The sequence below is a fragment of the Musa acuminata genome, chromosome BXJ2-2 (genome assembly GCF_036884655.1).
Source record: "Musa acuminata AAA Group cultivar baxijiao chromosome BXJ2-2, Cavendish_Baxijiao_AAA, whole genome shotgun sequence".
Classification (NCBI taxonomy): domain Eukaryota; kingdom Viridiplantae; phylum Streptophyta; class Magnoliopsida; order Zingiberales; family Musaceae; genus Musa; species Musa acuminata.
In genome coordinates, this window is record NC_088339.1 from 27,444,303 (window position 1) to 27,462,357 (window position 18,055).

The 18,055-nt window shown below is 45.3% G+C and overlaps 3 protein-coding genes across 5 annotated transcripts; all 3 read left to right on the plus strand.

Moving 5' to 3' along the window:
* The first annotated feature begins 425 nt into the window (after positions 1 to 425).
* LOC135605737 (trihelix transcription factor GTL1-like) lies at positions 426 to 4,388 on the plus strand. Of its 3 annotated transcripts, XM_065096162.1 has the most exons (4): positions 442 to 1,409; positions 2,028 to 3,579; positions 3,670 to 3,911; positions 4,000 to 4,388. In XM_065096162.1, the coding sequence occupies exons 1-3, from the start codon at positions 1,033 to 1,035 to the stop codon at positions 3,904 to 3,906; spliced, it is 2,166 nt and encodes a 721-aa protein (XP_064952234.1). In that variant the 5' UTR covers positions 442 to 1,032; the 3' UTR covers positions 3,907 to 3,911; positions 4,000 to 4,388. The 3 variants fall into 3 exon arrangements, with proteins under 3 accessions (XP_064952235.1, XP_064952233.1, XP_064952234.1); XM_065096163.1 differs by lacking the exon at positions 4,000 to 4,388 and having other exon boundaries at positions 426 to 1,409; positions 3,674 to 3,805; XM_065096161.1 differs by having other exon boundaries at positions 434 to 1,409; positions 3,670 to 4,388.
* A 2,732-nt stretch (positions 4,389 to 7,120) lies between these two features.
* Positions 7,121 to 14,181, plus strand: LOC135605738 (kinesin-like protein KIN-7F). Its single transcript, XM_065096164.1, has 14 exons — positions 7,121 to 7,341; positions 7,450 to 8,099; positions 8,497 to 8,586; positions 8,663 to 8,763; positions 8,879 to 8,992; positions 9,069 to 9,150; positions 9,232 to 9,299; positions 9,394 to 9,459; positions 9,551 to 9,675; positions 10,785 to 11,112; positions 11,678 to 11,782; positions 11,855 to 12,721; positions 13,185 to 13,513; positions 13,609 to 14,181. Exons 2-14 carry the CDS (start codon positions 7,853 to 7,855, stop codon positions 13,928 to 13,930), a joined length of 2,844 nt encoding a protein of 947 aa, XP_064952236.1. The 5' UTR covers positions 7,121 to 7,341; positions 7,450 to 7,852; the 3' UTR covers positions 13,931 to 14,181.
* A 112-nt stretch (positions 14,182 to 14,293) lies between these two features.
* On the plus strand, positions 14,294 to 16,350 carry LOC135605739 (expansin-B15-like). The gene is made up of 5 exons (XM_065096165.1): positions 14,294 to 14,573; positions 14,939 to 15,385; positions 15,464 to 15,576; positions 15,641 to 15,834; positions 15,908 to 16,350. Exons 2-5 carry the CDS (start codon positions 15,205 to 15,207, stop codon positions 16,236 to 16,238), a joined length of 819 nt encoding a protein of 272 aa, XP_064952237.1. The 5' UTR covers positions 14,294 to 14,573; positions 14,939 to 15,204; the 3' UTR covers positions 16,239 to 16,350.
* The last annotated feature ends 1,705 nt before the right edge of the window (positions 16,351 to 18,055 follow it).

Genomic DNA, 18,055 nt, shown 5'->3' on the forward strand with positions numbered 1-18,055 from the left:
AGCTGTTGCACTGTGTTATTGTCTCCCCCTTCCTCTCCTCCTCCTCCTCTTTTTCCTCCTTTTACGCCTGTGTTACGTATGATCTCAATAAGCTTTCCTTTCGAAGCTGGGCCATCGGGCAACCAGTTGTTCATTAGTGTCTCACTGCAGTCCAAGAAGCTACAGTGAAACTTGGGTTTGAGATGGTGTTCTTGGGGTAATATTATGACTTGTGGGGGAAGGGGAAGGGGAACTTGCATGCATGATGTTACCATGTAGGCCCAGGTGGGGACAGGACATGTGAGCGAGGGTTGGATTCACTCGATATCATATTCCATACTGACGGTGAAAGATTACTGGGCTTCTATTACAGCGCTGCTCTTTCTTGCACAGCTCTCTCTCTCTCTCTCTCAGACACATCCATATTGCATGTCTTCTCTCTCATCTCTGTCCTTTGGACTTCAACTATTATTAGGCACAAGGTAAGACCCCCCCTGACAGCGCAGCATCTGGTTTGTTCCATCGTTTGCCATCTCTTCTCTCTCACACATCAGCATCATCATCATCTGCAACCCCTATCTTTCTCCCTCGAACCCACTGTACATCTCTCTCTCTCTCTCTCGCTCTTCTGCTCTTCTGGGTCTTCATGGATCTTTCTCTCCCTATCTCCACCTTCTAACCTCTCGGCTTCACCCTATCGTCTTCATAATTTGCTGAATTGCTAATTGTCTTAACACAGGAAGTCTTTTTGCTTTCTCTCCTGTTGTGTTTCCTCCTTTCATCTTCACCCCTCCATGGACTGAACCCTTTGCCAGTTCTCCGACTGCCCCATCTCCCGTTTTCCTCCTCTCTTTCTTCTGACTGAGGTGACCGAGCGAGAGAGAGAGAGAGAGAGAGAGAGAGAGAGAGAGAGAGAGGAAGGAGAGAATTCAGTCCAACCCTGAGGTTACAAGCTGTGGTAATAGAAAGTGGAATCATAACAGCTAGCAGATTTGTCACTGCTCCAAAGTGTTGAGGAAGGTCGAGAGGAGAGAGGAGAGTAGATCCAAAGGCATGCAGCAGCAAGGAGGGTCCAGATACGGAGTGCCGCCCTCCGAAATGACCCCGTTCTCGCCCGAGCCGCCCGCCTCCCGAGCACACCTGCTTGGAATTCCCGGTCCCGAGCCGCTCCAAGATCCGCCGCTGGCCGAGGCGCCGTCGCCCTTAAGAAGCCGCCCCCCGGCGGCGAATTTCGACGAACTAGCTCCCGGCGCCGCAGGAGGCAACTTTCCGGAGGACGATGGCGAGGGGGGCGAGAGAGGCGGCAGTGGCGCGACCGGAAACCGGTGGCCGCGCCAGGAGACGCTCGCCCTGCTGCAGATCCGCTCCGACATGGACTCCGCCTTCCGGGACGCCACCCTCAAGGGACCGCTTTGGGAGGAGGTCTCCAGGTAACGTCGCTCCGGCTTGCCAACACCATCACCGATCTCTGATGCAACCATTGAAACGTCTAACGGTTTCCTTGGGAATTGACCTCGCCACCAGCATCAGCGAGATTCCTTTTCTTCTTCGTTAGAGACCAAGTAACTATCTGGCGTGGGGTTCGTACCACGGACTCCACTGCTGCAATGGTTGCAGCCGCTGAACTCCCCTTTTTGGGGGGAAGGAACAAGTCCTCTCCTCTCTTCTTCGAGCCCCTCAGATCTCTACCCCTCGTTTCCCAGTGCGTCATCCTATCTCTTTCCTACATCATTCCATTTTTCAGATCCCAACCAATCCTTATTCACCAAATTATATCTTTAGATCGCTGTTTAAGATTCCCAGATGCTAAATCTTGCATCCCTCGTGGACGACTTATTGCTTTCAACTTCTTGCTTTCTCCCTCGTCATCACCAGCTTCTTTAGGGGAGTTCGAGTCCGTGGGTGCGGGTTGAGGTCTTAATGCAATCATGACCGTCTCATTTTTCTTGCTTTGTGTTGTTGTTGCTGCTGCCGTCCTCTCTTTGCGTCCTGACTCTTTTATCCTCATCTTCCGCGCCGTTGCATAATTGCTGCTGCCTTGTCTACAGGAAGCTGGCGGAGCTGGGCTACAAGAGGAGTGCCAAGAAGTGCAAGGAGAAGTTCGAGAACGTGCACAAGTACTACAAGCGCACCAAGGACGGCCGCGCCGGTCGCCAGGACGGCAAGAGCTACCGCTTCTTCAGCCAGCTCGAAGCTCTCCACGGCGGCAGCAGTGGTGGCGGAGGAGGCGCCACTGGCATGGCGGGCCCACCCGCCAGCAGAGCTCTGCCTATCTCTGCCGTAGCCCCATCGACGCTTACGGTGCCCACTAGGGCGGTCGTCCCGCAGCCAACCCCTCCCCTTGGCCCGCATGGAATCTCCAGCTCCGCCGCCGTAGGTATCAGCTTCTCGTCGAATTCTTCGTCTTCTGCGTCGTCCGAGTCCGACGACGAGGAGACCGAAGAGGCCGGGGAGAGCCAGGAAGGGAGGAAGCGGAAGCGCGGCGGCGGAGACTCGGGAAGTAGCAGGAAGATGATGGCATTCTTCGATCGGCTGATGAAGCAAGTGATGGAGCGGCAGGAGGCGATGCAGCAGCGGTTCTTGGATGCCATAGAGAAGAGAGAGCAGGACAGGATGATCCGAGACGAGGCGTGGCGGCGGCAGGAGATGACGCGGCTCAACCGTGAGCAGGAGCTCTTGGCTCAGGAGCGGGCCATGGCCGCGTCCAGAGACACCGCCATAATCTCCTACCTTCAGAAGCTAAGCGGCCAGACGATCCCGATGCCCACCATGCCTGCTACCCCTGTGTCGCATGCACCGCCGCCACAATCAGCCGCACCTCCACGAAAGCCACAGCCTCCACCGCCGCCGCCGACGACGCAGCAGCAGCAGCAGCAGAGACCGCCCGCTTCGGTACAATCACCCTCGAAGCAGCATGTGGTTCAGAGTGACCACCACATCACCGAGATGGCACGGCATCAGTCATCATCGGGGACAGAGCTCGTCCCCAATACGGAGCCTCAGGATGCAGAGGATGGCGCAAACCTGGAGCCCATGTCGTCGTCCTCGCGGTGGCCAAAGACGGAGGTGCATGCTTTGATCAACCTCCGGAGCGGTCTCGACTCGAAGTACCATGAGGCTGGACCGAAGGGACCACTGTGGGAGGAGATCTCAGCCGGAATGCAGCGCCTCGGCTATAACCGGAGCGCCAAGCGGTGTAAGGAGAAGTGGGAGAACATCAACAAGTACTTCAAGAAGGTGAAGGACAGCAACAAGCATCGACCCGATGACTCCAAGACCTGCCCTTACTTCCACCAATTGGATGCCCTCTACCGCAACAGGCTCCTCGGCAGTGGCAGCAACGTGGGCACTCAACGTCAGGAAGGCCAAGAAGTCAATCCCGCTTCCAATCAACAGCAGAGTGGCGCACCAATGAATCTGTCATCAACGCCCCCTCTTCATCAACCTCCCGCAGAGGCCGAAAGCAAGAACGAGAAGAACTGCAGCAATAACAGTGGATGCGATGGGAATTCTGAGGGTGGCGGCGGTTCAAATGCCATACAGGCACAAACTGGCAATGGAGGACTTCCATCGAGCTTCTTCGACGAAGGGTTGAAGAAGGTAAGCGCCACTCCACCTTTATCGCTCCCTACGAACCTTTGCATCTTTGCTGGAGATATCATAACGTGGTGGATTGATGCCGCATTGAAGACAGTAGTCATTGCGAAGGAGCCGATGGGGCAACAGCAAGCTGCGTTCAATGACTACGATAAGTTAAATGAAGCTGACAGCGACAACATGGACAAAGAAGAGGAGGACGACGATGACGATGATGAGGACGGGAAAATGCAGTACAAGATACAGTTCCAGAGGCAGAACGTGAGCGCCGGCAGCGGAGGAAACACGTCCACGGCCACTGCGGGCTCCTACTTGGCAATAGCTCAATAGATTTGGTATACCGAAAGCTCTTGATCTTCTACCTTAACCACCACTGCAAGCATCAGAACTACTATAGCGTGTTGCATGCTCGACATCAAACAGTTGATCGATGACGACGACGTCGACACATATCATCTCCTCAATCCATCCATTGCTATTCGTTGATTTGTTTGTGGAATAAGAACCCTCTCAGGGTCAACGGCGGGGACAGCAATCAGCACGAAGGCACAGACAGCATTCACCAAGGGTAAAGAAGAGTCCATAAGAGAGAGAGAGAAGTAGAGACAGAGAGATGAGGTGAAATGTGTACATGGCCTGTACATTGAATTTGCTGAAACCAGGGGAGTCTGAAGACGATCCTCACTGTCTCTACATCTCAATCTTTTCTCTTTCTCTTTTCCTTATTGACATTATTGAACCATTGTGAAGGTCTCCAGTATTGGTTTGTATATGGAATGTAACAGTGTAAATTCCTATTCCTCTTGCCACCATTGTTTGGTCTTGAGAGTTCAGCGAGGTAGACAAAGAAGAAAGAGAAGCATGAGATGAAGGATTGGTGGGGGCAAAAGTATGATAGCAGCTTGTCCTGACCAAAAGAAATCTATAACAGAAATCAGCATGTGTGTGATGGATTGGTGAGAGAAAAAGAGGAGTTGGATTGACTTTATGAGGGAAGATGGAGTTTGCAGGCCGCTGCTGATGCAACTGCGATGCCCAAAATCTTTCTCTCTCGCTGCTGTCACTCTCTCTCTCTCTCTCTCTCCCCCTTTTCCCTTTTTCACTTCGAGCTCTCTGTTTCATGGCAACAGGAGGAGAAAAGAGAGAATTTGTCAGTGAGACCAGAGTGATTAGGTTTCCCAAAATGCCCGCTTTGAGATATCTTTTATGCGTCTGATTGTTTTCGCTTTATGAGCTAATATAATTTGTTTTCGGGAAAAAAACCAAAAGCTACATCGTTCCACGATAAGTGATGTGACTGTTCCCAACTCATTTCATCTCACTGAGTTCTATCAGCCTTCTTTCTTGCTCACTTCCGTGCTTGTCATGACTGACGCTCCAAAGTCAACATCTGAACACTGACCATCGTACACGTGTCATTCCAACAGTGGGTGACCCTCATCACACTGGGACCCATAGGAAAACAAAAAATCCAAATGGGAGAGGGTCCCATCGCCCCTCTCAATTAAACCAATGAAAGTGTTTTTGATTTTTAAATTTTTTATCAATTTAACGAAAATACCCTCCGTCCTTCACCAGCTGCATCCGACGGTCGTCATCGCGAGCGGCGTCGATCGTAACCTCATCCCCCACATCCCTTCCCCATCGCTCGTCGGCTTCTCTTCTTCTCCCCTCCCCGTCGCAATGGGAACAAAAGGGTAGAGCGGAGGCGGGCAGCGAAGAGGCGATGGAGGCACTCGTTCCTGCCTCTATGGAGGCGGCGGCCTCACTATGGGGAGGGGACAAAGCTATCGCTCCCGAGGGGCGCTGCACAAGCCGCGCGATTGTGAGACATCTCCTCCCGCTCGTCGTGATCCGCGTCGTAGACGCTGCCCCTCGGCAACGAGTCGAATGGCCAGGTCCACCCCTTGGTCATGTACATCCGTCGCCCCACCATCGTCATGTTGTACTATACCATCCCCCACCGCATCGTAACTATCGATGCCCACCGGTCCGCCCTCGTTTCATAGCACTCCACCGCAGAGTGGGCTATGCTATCTCACAATGGGACGGATGCGGCGAAGGCACCGATAAAGAAGAGTAAGAGCATTTATAGGATTGCAAAAAATAAGATGTACTATCGATGAAAAACAAAAATAAATCATATAAAAAACTTAAAAATGATTTTTAGAATAATTACATATATATATATATATACATTATTTCAAGATGATATATTAGGATACATTCTCATTTAAATCCTTTCCCTTTTTTGTATTTTAAAAAAAGATTGTTTTCATTTTGATAGTGGCATCTCAACTGTTTTCTTTGAAAAATAAAAATAAAAAACATACGAACAGATCTTTCCCTTTCTTCAACCTAACAAGTATTTTTATATAAACAATTATGAAAATAACGGTAACAAATTAATATATATGATCCCAAATAATCGAGATTTGTGACCTTATTATTTTTTATCTACGATTAAAAATAACAGTCACGAATTATTATTATTCTTTCCTAATAATTTAAACTTTATGGATCTACGATTACTAATTAATCATTTGAAATTGTACCATCTTTTTGAGTTTCATTCTAAAACATAAATTGATTTACTGACGAAAGATGTCATTTTCTTAATCTTTAATGTGTCATTTTCTAAATCTTTAAGCGATCGGTTAAAACTAAGATACATCAATCCTGTGTGGCCATAGAAATAGACAATACCAAAGGGTCATTTAATCCTTCAATTTGTCTGTTTCTATCCATCATGTTCATAGACAAATGGACATCATTGTAACTTGCTGCATACATAACAGTGTGTCCTACGCATCCCATGTTGTTCCATCAGCTATTAATTTATTCGTCCATAAAAAATAAAAATAAGGAGAGAGTGCACCAAACCAGAATCTATTTATTTATTTTTTCGAAATAAATAAATAACCCAAAAAATAAAAAAAAAATCATTTAATTCATTTTTACGTCGAATACTGACCGTTAGACAGGGTGTGCGAGGCACGTGCGCACGTACGCCGCCTTTCGCTCGTCTCGTCACGTACTGCGTAACCCCCGACACTTACCTTACCTCTCTATCGGAGAAAGTTATGGACCCCAAGCGGGACCCACTTTCCTTTGCGGTTCTCGGAGGCAGTGCGAAGCCCATCCCGCTTTTGAAATCAACAGGGCGCCTCCCACGAGTTGCCACTTCCGCAATGCCATGCCGCCGTCCATTACCCGACCCCACGTACCTGATCTTTAATTGGAGAGTGAGCGCGGGACCCACGTGGTACAGAACGTCGGACGTAGAATGCGTGACCGGGAAACGTGGTACTATTTTATTTTAGGTTAACCAACGAAAGAAACAACATCAAATGAGACAGAAACTAAAGCATTAACAAATTGAGTTCGCATGTTCAAATCTTAGAGGTTTCTATAACGAATCATCTATTCATTTATATTATTAATACTTTTATCCAAGAGGTGAATTTAAATTAAATAAATGATCATTAAAGTCGTTTAGATATGTATTTATTTTATTATGAATATATGAAGAAAATGGACAAAAGAACGACTCATCCAAAACTGAAACAGTAATGTCCTGCTTTGAACAAAAGAAGAAGTGGCAGAGACAATCCCCCTCTCCCTCCCTCCCTCCCTCTCTCTTCAAAAGCCGAGCACAGCATGGGCGGTCTCCTTTTTAGATCTCAGAAAGAGAAACAGCCTGCTCTCATCCCACCAGAGATGGAAGAAGAATCTGGTCACAATGCCTAGGAATCCTCATCTCAGGTACCTCTCCGTCTCTCTCTCTCTCTCTGACACACGGTCTCAGAGGAAATGGTTGTTCCCAGTGAAAGCTACATCTCAGAGTAGTGTGATTGTGATTCTTTTGAGTAGGCTGCCTGCCCTTGTCACCGCTCCAACGCTGCTGCCAAACACCGTCTGATTCCCTTCTCTGGCCTAGCGAGCTATTTCCTTGTTACTCCTGTCATAGGGTTTCTTAATTCGGAGGCCGGCAACCCCCAACAGAGTTGATCAGAGGTTGTGGCCGGCATTCGTTGATGTAATCTCGGCCTCCTGTCAGCCTCATGTCTGACATTTGAACCACCGATCTGGTGTGTTCAAGCATCACCCTCTAACTACCTGCCTCCTGCCTTCAACAGCAACTCCTCGACGATCCTTCGCCTCTGAATTGAGGATCAGATTAGGCTAGGATGCGTCCTTTGTTCATGCTTCGGTTGGTTCTTGTAACCTAAGTCGAGTGCTTGTTGCAGATGGTTGTGGATGTCTGAGGCGAGGAATGGGGGCGGGTGGCGGGGAGGAGATGATGCCGTGGGAGAGGGCGGAGGAGAGCCTGGAGGTGGCGTCGGAGTCCGGCGGGGGTGGGAAGATGGAGAAGATAGTTGTTTCGGTGCGGCTGCGGCCCTTGAGCGAAAAGGAAGTGGCGGAGAACGATCCGTCGGATTGGGAGTGCATCAACGACACCACCGTTATTTTCAGGGAGAGCCTTTTGGAACGGTCCATAAATCCTACTGCTTATACGTTTGGTGTGTTTGCTGCATTCACAATTGCTTTCCTTTTCCCCTGTTCTCTACATCCAATTCATTTGCAAAATGAACTTGAGATGATTTTTCACTCTGTAAATGAAATAGGTATTCTAACTAGCACAATTAGATTCTTTAGTGGGGTTTGTTTTTGCTAGAATTTTAGAGTGCAGCAAGAATTCCAGCCTCTTGTTTTGATTGCTTGAACATGGATTTTGTTCCATCAAATTGTCCAAAACTGCATCGTCTTAAACACTAACATATGACTTTTTGTGGCTTCAGAATCATCCTATCTTATAATGTTTGATATTATCTCTTGGATTCTAAAGCCTAGCTTTTTCTTTCCAGAATGTCTATATTGATATTCTTGATGTTGGGTTTTTTTAATTCTTGCTAACAGACAAAGTATTTCCAAGTGATTGCACCACAAAGCAAGTATACGAGGAAGGCGCTAAAGAAGTTGCTCTTTCTGTAGTTACTGGCATTAACTGTAAGTGTAGTTGCCTCAGTCTGCATTCTCAAGATATTTTAGAGAACATAGAAAGATTGATATATTTGATTTTCAGCTACTGTTTTTGCTTATGGGCAAACATGCAGCGGGAAAACATACACAATGACTGGTATAACTGAGTATACCGCACAAGATATATATGAATACATACATAAGGTAATATAGAATATCATGTGACTGTCCTAATATCCCAATTTGCATCTTATATGTGCCTGTGGCATAGAGAAAATTGTTTCTGTTTTCGCTGCTAGTCGTTTCATTCCTTTTGCAGCATGAGGAGAGAGCATTTGTGCTGAAGTTTTCAGCAATAGAGATATACAATGAAGCTGTGAAAGATCTACTCAGCACAGATTCTGCTCCCCTTAGACTTTTAGACGATCCAGAGGTGATGTGCCTCGCCTAGATGTTTAGTTAACCTTCCTTGCCTGTTTACTTGAAGGTGAAAAAATGTCATTTGGCAGAAAGGAACTGTAATCGAAAAACTAACAGAGGAAACCTTAAGGGACTGGAACCACCTTAAGGCTCTCATTTCTGTGTGTGAAGGTGACCGACCAGAAGTTTGTTTAGAGAATAAGCATTTTGCTAATTGAGATGTACTTACCGGTGTCATTTTTCATTTTCTAGCTCAGAGAAAGATTGGGGAGACCTCTCTAAATGAAACAAGTTCCAGATCTCATCAAATTCTTAGATTGGTTTGTTCTTCTTTATCCTAATAATTGAATAATCTGCTGTACTATTTAGAAGAGAAACAATTTATATTTTTCTATGATTAATCGATTCTTGCAGACTATTGAAAGTTCTGCTAGGGAATTTTTGGGCAAGGACAACTCAAGCACACTTGTGGCTAGTGTGGTATGAAAATCTTCTTATGCTTTGTTTATAATAACTCTAAATGCACTCAAGAGAGATTAGAGAAAAAACATATTCCATTTCCTGTTTGCAGAATTTTGTTGATCTGGGAGGGAGTGAACGTGCATCTCAGGCATTATCTGCTGGTACTAGGCTGAAAGAGGGTTGCCACATAAATCGAAGCTTACTAACCCTTGGAACTGTTATTCGCAAGTTGAGGTTGTTGAAAATTCCTTTTTCATCCTTTTGCTTCATTACTGATGTAACTGGATCTTGGTTTTCTTCCTTTGAAGCTAAATTGCTTATGCATGTAACATGCTTGATGCATTTTATTTGTACTGCAAGTTATTTCAGCAAGTTGAGATTTACTATGTTAGATTCCTTTACATATCAGTTTCTTACGATGTGGAGTGCTAGATTGATTTTCCTCAATATAATTAAATAGATCCATTGTCCCAACTTGAATACAAATCACTACGTTTAAGCCTGCTGCTATGAGTTAAAAGTTCCTTTACTATTGTTTATTTTGACGCTTCTAGGAAATTTCATGCCATATTTAATCAGCCTGATAATGTTTTTATCTTAGATTTAATAAGTGAACAACTGTTACTGTGTTGATAATGATCTAGTGCTAACTGTTATCACTGAGAATAATTCTGAGTTCACGATTAATAACTTGACCCAGAAATGATATGTAGAAATATGCACGAACTTTAAAGTTTTTCTAAGACATCATCTTTATGCATGGAAAGGTTATTTGTTTCCATCCTTGTAAAGTTTGCTTTTAAAAAAAATAGAAATATCCTTTTCTCCTTGTTCTGTCCTTGCCTGATCAACCATGTCAGGGTTATTTCTGGGTCACCAACTGTGTTATCTGTTCTAAATCACTTGTGCAATGTGCTGATTGAATAATATATTACTAGATAAACTCTATCCAAGCCAAAATCATAAAGTAGAGACGCTTACTTCCTAATTATTTGCAACACACAAATTTGATATTTAATAACTACTGTCTGTATTTTCTGTAGTAGTATAAGTTAAAAAGTGAATGAATTTCCATGTGCATGTATAGTTTTGTTTCTGCCAAATCATCATAGTAAAATTTGTTTAGGAATGAAGGTAGAATCAATTACAGTGAGGCTAACACTATAATATCACACACACAGATGTTTTTGTTAGCGCTATATGATTTTGTGGATTGGTTTATGATCTACAACTTGGTCATCTTCTATGATCTTGAAGTATGTAAGAAGTCTAATAGTATTATGATAATCGATATTAAACAATTTCTACTTCATTTACCAATATACTTGTCCAAATTGGCACAGCAAGGGAAGAAATGGGCACATTCCATATCGGGATTCAAAACTCACACGTATATTGCAACCATCCTTGGGGGGTAATGCAAGAACTGCTATTATTTGCACAATGAGCCCTGCAAGAAGCCATATTGAGCAATCCAGAAACACACTTCTATTTGCAAGCTGTGCAAAAGAAGTAGCTACTAATGCACAGGTAAATATAGTTATGTCTGATAAGGCATTGGTTAAGCAGTTGCAGAAAGAAGTTGCCAGATTGGAGAGCGAATTGAGATATCCAGGAATATCTCCAAGGGTGGAAGCCTTGTTGAGAGAGAAGGATGCTCAAATAAAAAAGGTACTGCATAATCATCTGAATTTAGCCTGATGTTTTAAATACACTCTTCTTATATGCATCTTCTATATTTTATTATAGTTTACATTCTCGCATCTACTTAGTTCTAATGTTGGTGTGACAACAAACCTGGAAACGTTGAGCAATATACTTTGTACCTGTTGATCTGGTTTTTGGTTCCTAGTCTGATTCTACTTATAGCCATGATTGGGACCTTGGTATTGACTATGCATTGAACTGCTCCGTTGTTCTCAACTTCTTGGGGTTGGCTGCACAGATATTTTTGTGGTTGTTGGGCTCTGTTTAGCTCACTAGTCAAACTAAGAGCATTATTTTTTTTTTAATTTGGAAATATAGTTTCTCTCAAACATTTTTTTGCTATTGTGACCTTAATGTATTTTGTGATATGCAAGTGATTGCATGTTGAGACATTCTATTTGCTCAAGAACAAGACATCTGTATTTAGAAAGGATGCATACTTTTAGAATAGTTTTGCTAATATTTTCAGTACTCACAGCTGCAAGAATCAAACATCACTGACAACTATTAGTTATAATTGACACGACAGATGGAGAATGAGATCAAGGAGTTGATCAAGCAACGTGATCTAGGTCAATCTAGACAGGAGGGTTTGCTGGAAGTTGTTGGCAAGGATCACTTCTCAAGCCAATGGGTATTTGCTCTTCCTTATGTTCACAATTTTTGTCAGTAGTGGGGCTCTTGATATCTCTTTGTTTCTCTCCAGGATGACTTGAGCCAAACGTCATTACTCAATTTACCTCATTCATGTGATGACTTGCTTTTGATGTCTGAGCCTTTAGACATTGCTGATCACAGTCTAGATTTTGCCTCCACACAATTTGTGACATCACACAAACAGCACTACCTGCAAACGCACAACCAGGATGCTCTATCACCAAGGCACTCAGTGGCAAATCTCAAGTTTATTGGGTCAACTGAAGATCAAGGTGAGGAAGAGATTGATAAAAGCCTCTGTGAACAATTTGAGGAAAATTGTGAGGAAGTCATTTGTATTGAGATGAATGGGACATGTAGAAGTGAAGATTCAAGTTCCTTGTTAACTGAAGGAAGAAATAGTCTTCAACACCCGAGTACAGTTTCCTCAGGACATATAGATGGAAATCATAAAGCTGGGGAACGGAGGGATCTGGGATCACCAAGTGCTGATCCCATCACATTGGAGCAACATCTTCACAATGTTAGGAAGACACTGATAAGTCTTGTCAAGGCATATCCTGATGAATCATCTCCATTGTCCTCATGGCAAGATTCAAGCTTTAGAAGTTTTCCATTGGGTAGAAGTAGAAGTTGTAGATCAACACTCATGAGCTCTTCATCTTGGCTTCAAGAAGATGGTACACCACCTAGCACATCTCTAAAAGAATTCCCTGGAAGGCCTGAAGGATTTCAAAACAAACTATTTTCTTCAAATTTTGGTGCCAAAATAAAAAAACTGTCAGCAAGGGTATTTCAAAATTCTGAAGATAGCAAATCTTTTGATACACAGAGACAAACAACTAGCAGATTTGATGATTATGTAGAGCCAGAGATGGCTCAAGTTCATCACCGGAAACAATTTTTCATTGATCAGGTACATAACTGTGATAAATGATTTTCTTTTCTAGTCGTTCTTGCCAGCATTTTCATCTTGTTACATAATGATGCAAAGTATTACCCTATTTTAGTTTTTATGAGCTAACATTTTCTTGAGGTGAAATGGGTTCTTAGTATTGCAACCTAGTATTTTCATGCTTGAATTATTATATCCATCTTAATCTCTCGTACCAGGGTCCTCTACACAACAAATATGAACATGCTATCAGAATGTGCTGGCAAATTGCCTTGCCATCACAAATATTCTGTCAACACAGAGAGAAAAAATAAGAAAAAAAGGAGGAAATTTTATTAAGAAAAGGAAAAAAAAACTCATTAATATATTCTCTTATATATTTAAAATTAATAATGAACATGAAATTCAAGTGTTTTCTTATCTGTTGGTATAACAACTATCTTCGATGATGTTGCATTTTCAGTAACGTATTGCTTGATGATAGGGGACTGAACAGAATGTATTTGAAGACTTTGGAAATGAGGGTACCACCAAGGATATTGGTCTGGAACCAACTCTAGATGTGCTGCAATCGCCTTCAGTATGGTCTCTGGAGTTTGAGAAGAAGCAGCAAGAGATAATTAAGCTCTGGCATGATTGTAATGTATCCTTGGTTCACAGGACTTACTTTTACATGCTCTTCAAAGGTGATCCAACAGACTCGATTTACATGGAAGTGGAACTAAGGAGGCTATCCTTTTTAAAGAGCAATTTATCTCTGGGAAATGCTGATAAAACAGCAGAACTTGGTCAGAGTTCCACATATGCGTCAAGGTTTTACCTTTCACTGTGCTACTCTTTCCTCATCTTATTTTCATGTGAACATTGCCGCAATTTATTACTGACACAGTTTATTTCCTGTTTGACAGTTTGAAATTGCTACGGCGTGAAAGAGACATGCTTTGCAGGGAGATGCAGAAGAGTTTGTGTGCTGCTGAAAGAGAGAGCCTGTACGTAAAGTGGGGAATTGCAATGAGCTCGAAACAGAGAAGGCTACAGCTTGCTCGGCGCCTGTGGTCTGACCCCAAGGACCTGGAGCATGTAAGAGAGAGTGCGTCTGTTGTGGCAAGAGTGATAGGACTCTTTGAACAAGGGCAGGCCCTCAAGGAGATGTTTGGGCTTACATTCTCACCTCAACGATCTAACCGCAGGTTCCACAATTGGATACATGCGTTGTCTCATCGGAAGTAAAAGGAACGGGCACCTTGGCCACTCATTATCTTCTGCAACATGGAATCAACGGATAACATCTTCTTTTTCCTAACCTTTTTCACCACATCATGATTCTTTAGCTTTGATTTGATAGACGAGGCTTAGTTGCAGTTACCCAGCCATCTAATTATGATGTATGTTTAATGCTATTCTCTGCTGTTGCTTGTTCTTTCACCAGCAGCAGGTTTGTAATGGTGCCCTGAGAACCGTGAAAATGGTCTCCTTGTTTAGTAGTTGTTGTTGTTGTTGTTGTTGTTATTATTATTATTATTATTATTCTGTCGAGATTCAATGGATTGACTCGTTCAATATTATCTGATTAAGCAAGTAAAGCTCTCGATGACATATTGGTATATGAAATGTGAAGGATAAGAAGCCTAAACTGGGCCTATGACTACGGGGCCTCCTACGTCCGGGCCACCACGACGAGCAGCCGTCCGATGGGGGCGTTGATGTGATACGTGAGGTCGATTCAACGGCCAGCATTCCGCCATCATCGGCTCGGTTCGTGGGGCGGACGGCTCACTTTCGAGACCCCGGATTCGGGGTGGGGTAACGTGTCCTCTTCCTCCATGCACACCATGCAGTTTTCACCTACGCTTCATTCTTCAATCATTTTCAGGTAAATTATTCTACAACATATTATTTCTAGTCTCTAAAAAATAAATCTACTGTAGTGGAATCTATCTTTTTTATTTATTGGATATTCAAAGGAAATTAAATGTTTTAAGAGATTGGGAAATAATAATAGAGTCGACTCAAAACGATTCGCCATTAATAGTAATAGATTAATGAATCTTCTAACATATCTAGGACAGCTGATGTGTCCTTCTATCATAGATACGAACAAGTTGGGAGAACATTTGCAGGAGGGAGAGGCATAAGTTCTTTAGGCTCTATTAACTGCATGTACAACAGGAAGTGCTTAAGAATAGAATATTTGGTGATTTATGGGTATTCTTTACAGTAAACATTTTCTCTGACCAGATCGATTAGTGTGCATTGAAGTTGTCAAAGTCCATAATCACGGCAAAAGTTCATCCTCTTGCTGATCCACCAAGCCATGCATCGTTAGATGCTTACTTAGAAATGCCATTTAGTAGCCTTCAACTCAGAATTTGCGGCTGAGATACTGCGAATCAACTGAGGTAATACATCGATCCAAACTATAAATACTCACAGACTTCGCATCTCGAACCACAACCAACCCTTCTCTTCTTCCTCCTCCAGCTCCAAGCATTTGCTTAGTAGCCATGGCCTTCTCACTTCCTCATCACTCTTCTCTTCTTGTCTTCGTCGCACTGCTAGCCTTCCTTTCCCTCCTTGGCCCATGCGCCTGCCGCAAACTCCTCAACTCGTCTGCCGTAGCCGGGGCCACCTGGTCGTCAGCCGGAGCCACCTGGTATGGAACAGCCAACGGCGCCGGAAGTGACGGTAATATTCTGGTGTTGCATTCTGAATTACACCCGAGATCACACGTGAAATCTTATGCATGTATGTGTGTGTTTATAGGTGGCGCATGTGGATATGGTGGTGCAGTCGCTACGGCTCCGTTCTCGTCCATGATAGCAGCAGGAAGTCCTTCGATCTACAAGTCCGGCAAGGGTTGCGGTGCTTGCTATCAGGTACACACGCTTAGCTTGCTATTTCATCTGCTTCATGGATGCGTTAATGATCTGATATGATCAGGTTCTGTGCACGACGAACGACGCGTGCTCCGGAGACCCGGTGACCGTCGTCATCACGGACGAGTGCCCCGGCGGGCCGTGTCTTGCCGAGCCCGTCCACTTCGACCTCAGCGGGACCGCCTTCGGGGCTATGGCGAAGCCTAGCCAAGGCGACCAGCTTCGCAACGCAGGCGTCCTTCAAGTACAGTACTCCAGGTGAGAACCCCAGCCCAGACCAAGTACTGCAACACGAACACCGTACCCTTACACACACCCTCCGGCATCGCAGAGTGCAGTGCAGCTACCCCGGCTTCGACGTCACCTTCAAGGTGGATGCGGGATCCAACCCAAACTACCTCGCCGTGCTCATCGTGTACGAAGGAGGGGACGGGGATCTGGCGGCCGTCGACATGCAGCAGGGGGCGTCGGGCTCGTGGATCTCCATGCAGCAATCGTGGGGCGCGGTTTGGAAGCTGAACTTGGGGTCGGCGCTGCAGCCGCCTTTCTCGTTCCGGCTGACCTCGGGCCTCTCGGGGAAGACCCTCATCGCCACGAACGTCATCCCCGCCGGGTGGCAGGCAGGGAGCACCTACACCTCCACCGTCAACTACAACACCTAATACATCTAAAACAATGCACTAAGTTACTGCTCATATATATATATATATATATATATATCTATATGATGATGCTGAATGCTTCGTGTATGTGTGTGCGGCTGTTACAAGTATACGTTCTCGATCGTGTACGACTGTATGAAGCCCATAAATAAGAAGTGTGGAAGGAAGAGGAGATCGGTTCGTATGTTCTCCCTCCGTTATCCGAATCAAGAATTCGTGTAATGCATGCGTTTGTGTGTCTTCTTTCTTCGCTTGTTCACAATTCCAAATAACGAAAAACAGCGATCGTTGAAGCTAAATATATTCTTGACAAAAAAATCTAAATCGTCGGAGATATTAGAAGAAAAGGGTATTCAAAATCAACATAAAAATTTAGCAATCAGATCAAACACTACTAAGTAGCATTAGAAAATATTCATGTAAAAGATGAGATGAAATAAAAATGTATATCACACGTTACTAGTAATAGAAACTGTCAAGTTAAATATATTAAATTAGGTCCATAATTTAACTTTATATATGTCATCAAATATCTTGGTGAACGTGTGTGGCATGGCTGATGAGTCAGCACGGCCTGGTCCCCAGGCCAATGTCGGGAGTCGAAGGTCGGCTCGACGGGTCGTCGATGTTAATCGACTACAAGTCGGGGTATGGATGTTGGGACGATGGTCACTATCTCTTGGTAGGGACGGTAGCGACTCAGGATGTCTGCTCTCCTCGTCGGGAATCCTTGGATGTCGGTCGGGTTGTCGGAGCTGCTTGGGGAAAGACGCCTTCTTGATCAAGATGATCACGTCTCGGGCGTAACCGCTTTCCTACACAGAAAGCCCTCGTCAGGTGGTTCCTGACTTTGGGCCCTTAACGAGTAAGTTAGTGGTCTGATCTCTGTTTTTTCTTTCCTCTCCCCCTGGCCGGATGCCGGCCATGGGATTTTATACCACCTCCTAGCGGTTGATCCTCGAGGGGGAAGTTATTACCTTTGTGCGGTCATCGTCCTAGAATGCTTGAATCAGCGGGATAGTACCTTTGCATGACCGCCGTCCCAGGGCGCGTGAAATAATGGGACAGTGCCTCAGTGTAGCTGTCGCCCTATAGCGCGTAGGATGGCATCAGACGACGACGCTCTGGATTTTTCGAAGCTTGCTGGTGGACGCCTTGGTACGACCTTTGGGTCGGCACACGAGAGCCCTCCTTTGTTGACCTGGTGATGGCGTGGCATGGCGTTGACTTGCAACAACGGACTTGTATCCCAAAATTTACCTCATCACTTCTCTCCTCACCCCGCCCCACCCCACTCCTCCCTCCCCCCCCCCCCCCCCCCCCACGCGCCTTGGGGTCCTTGCGAGAGGACGAAGGGCGTGCTGTAGATGCATCGATTACTGGTGAGGGGGAGTCGGGCTGGCTCGTCATGGAGCTGCTCGGTGGGAGGCGCCCTGTGCTTTGGGAAGGGTTTAAACTATTGGCCGGGCAGTTGGGCCCAGGCGGAACGAGACTAACGAGTCACTGGTTGGGGGACTGAGCTGTGAGACTTGGGCGAAGATTGGACCCGTATGCCAAGAGACTAGTCTCGGGCTCAGGTTTAGGGCTGGCAAGTCATAAGTCGGGAGCCGATCTGGCTTGACTCGGGCAAAGACTGGACCTATTGGCCGAGTGACTATTCTTGGGCTCAGGTTTAGGGCCAACGAGTCATAAGTCGGGAGCCGATCTGGCGCGACTCGGGCCGAGACTAGACCTGTTGGTCGAGTGGCTGTTCTCAGGTTCAGGTTTAGGGCTGGTGAGTCGTAAGTCGGGAGCCGATCTGGCATAACTCGGGCAAA

Excerpts from the sequence above, each read along its gene's own strand:
- LOC135605737 (XM_065096161.1), top strand. The coding sequence starts at position 1,033 with ATGCAGCAGCAAGGAGGGTCCAGATACGGAGTGCCGCCCTCCGAAATG. Across the intron at positions 1,410-2,027 it reads CTTTGGGAGGAGGTCTCCAG|GAAGCTGGCGGAGCTGGGCT; the intron begins GTAACGTCGCTC and ends CCTTGTCTACAG. Across the intron at positions 3,580-3,669 it reads TCGACGAAGGGTTGAAGAAG|ACAGTAGTCATTGCGAAGGA; the intron begins GTAAGCGCCACT and ends GCCGCATTGAAG.
- LOC135605738 (XM_065096164.1), top strand. The coding sequence starts at position 7,853 with ATGGGGGCGGGTGGCGGGGAGGAGATGATGCCGTGGGAGAGGGCGGAG. Across the intron at positions 8,764-8,878 it reads TATATGAATACATACATAAG|CATGAGGAGAGAGCATTTGT; the intron begins GTAATATAGAAT and ends TTCCTTTTGCAG. Across the intron at positions 11,113-11,677 it reads AGGATGCTCAAATAAAAAAG|ATGGAGAATGAGATCAAGGA; the intron begins GTACTGCATAAT and ends TTGACACGACAG.
- LOC135605739 (XM_065096165.1), top strand. The coding sequence starts at position 15,205 with ATGGCCTTCTCACTTCCTCATCACTCTTCTCTTCTTGTCTTCGTCGCA. Across the intron at positions 15,386-15,463 it reads CAACGGCGCCGGAAGTGACG|GTGGCGCATGTGGATATGGT; the intron begins GTAATATTCTGG and ends GTGTGTTTATAG. Across the intron at positions 15,835-15,907 it reads CTTCAAGTACAGTACTCCAG|AGTGCAGTGCAGCTACCCCG; the intron begins GTGAGAACCCCA and ends CCGGCATCGCAG.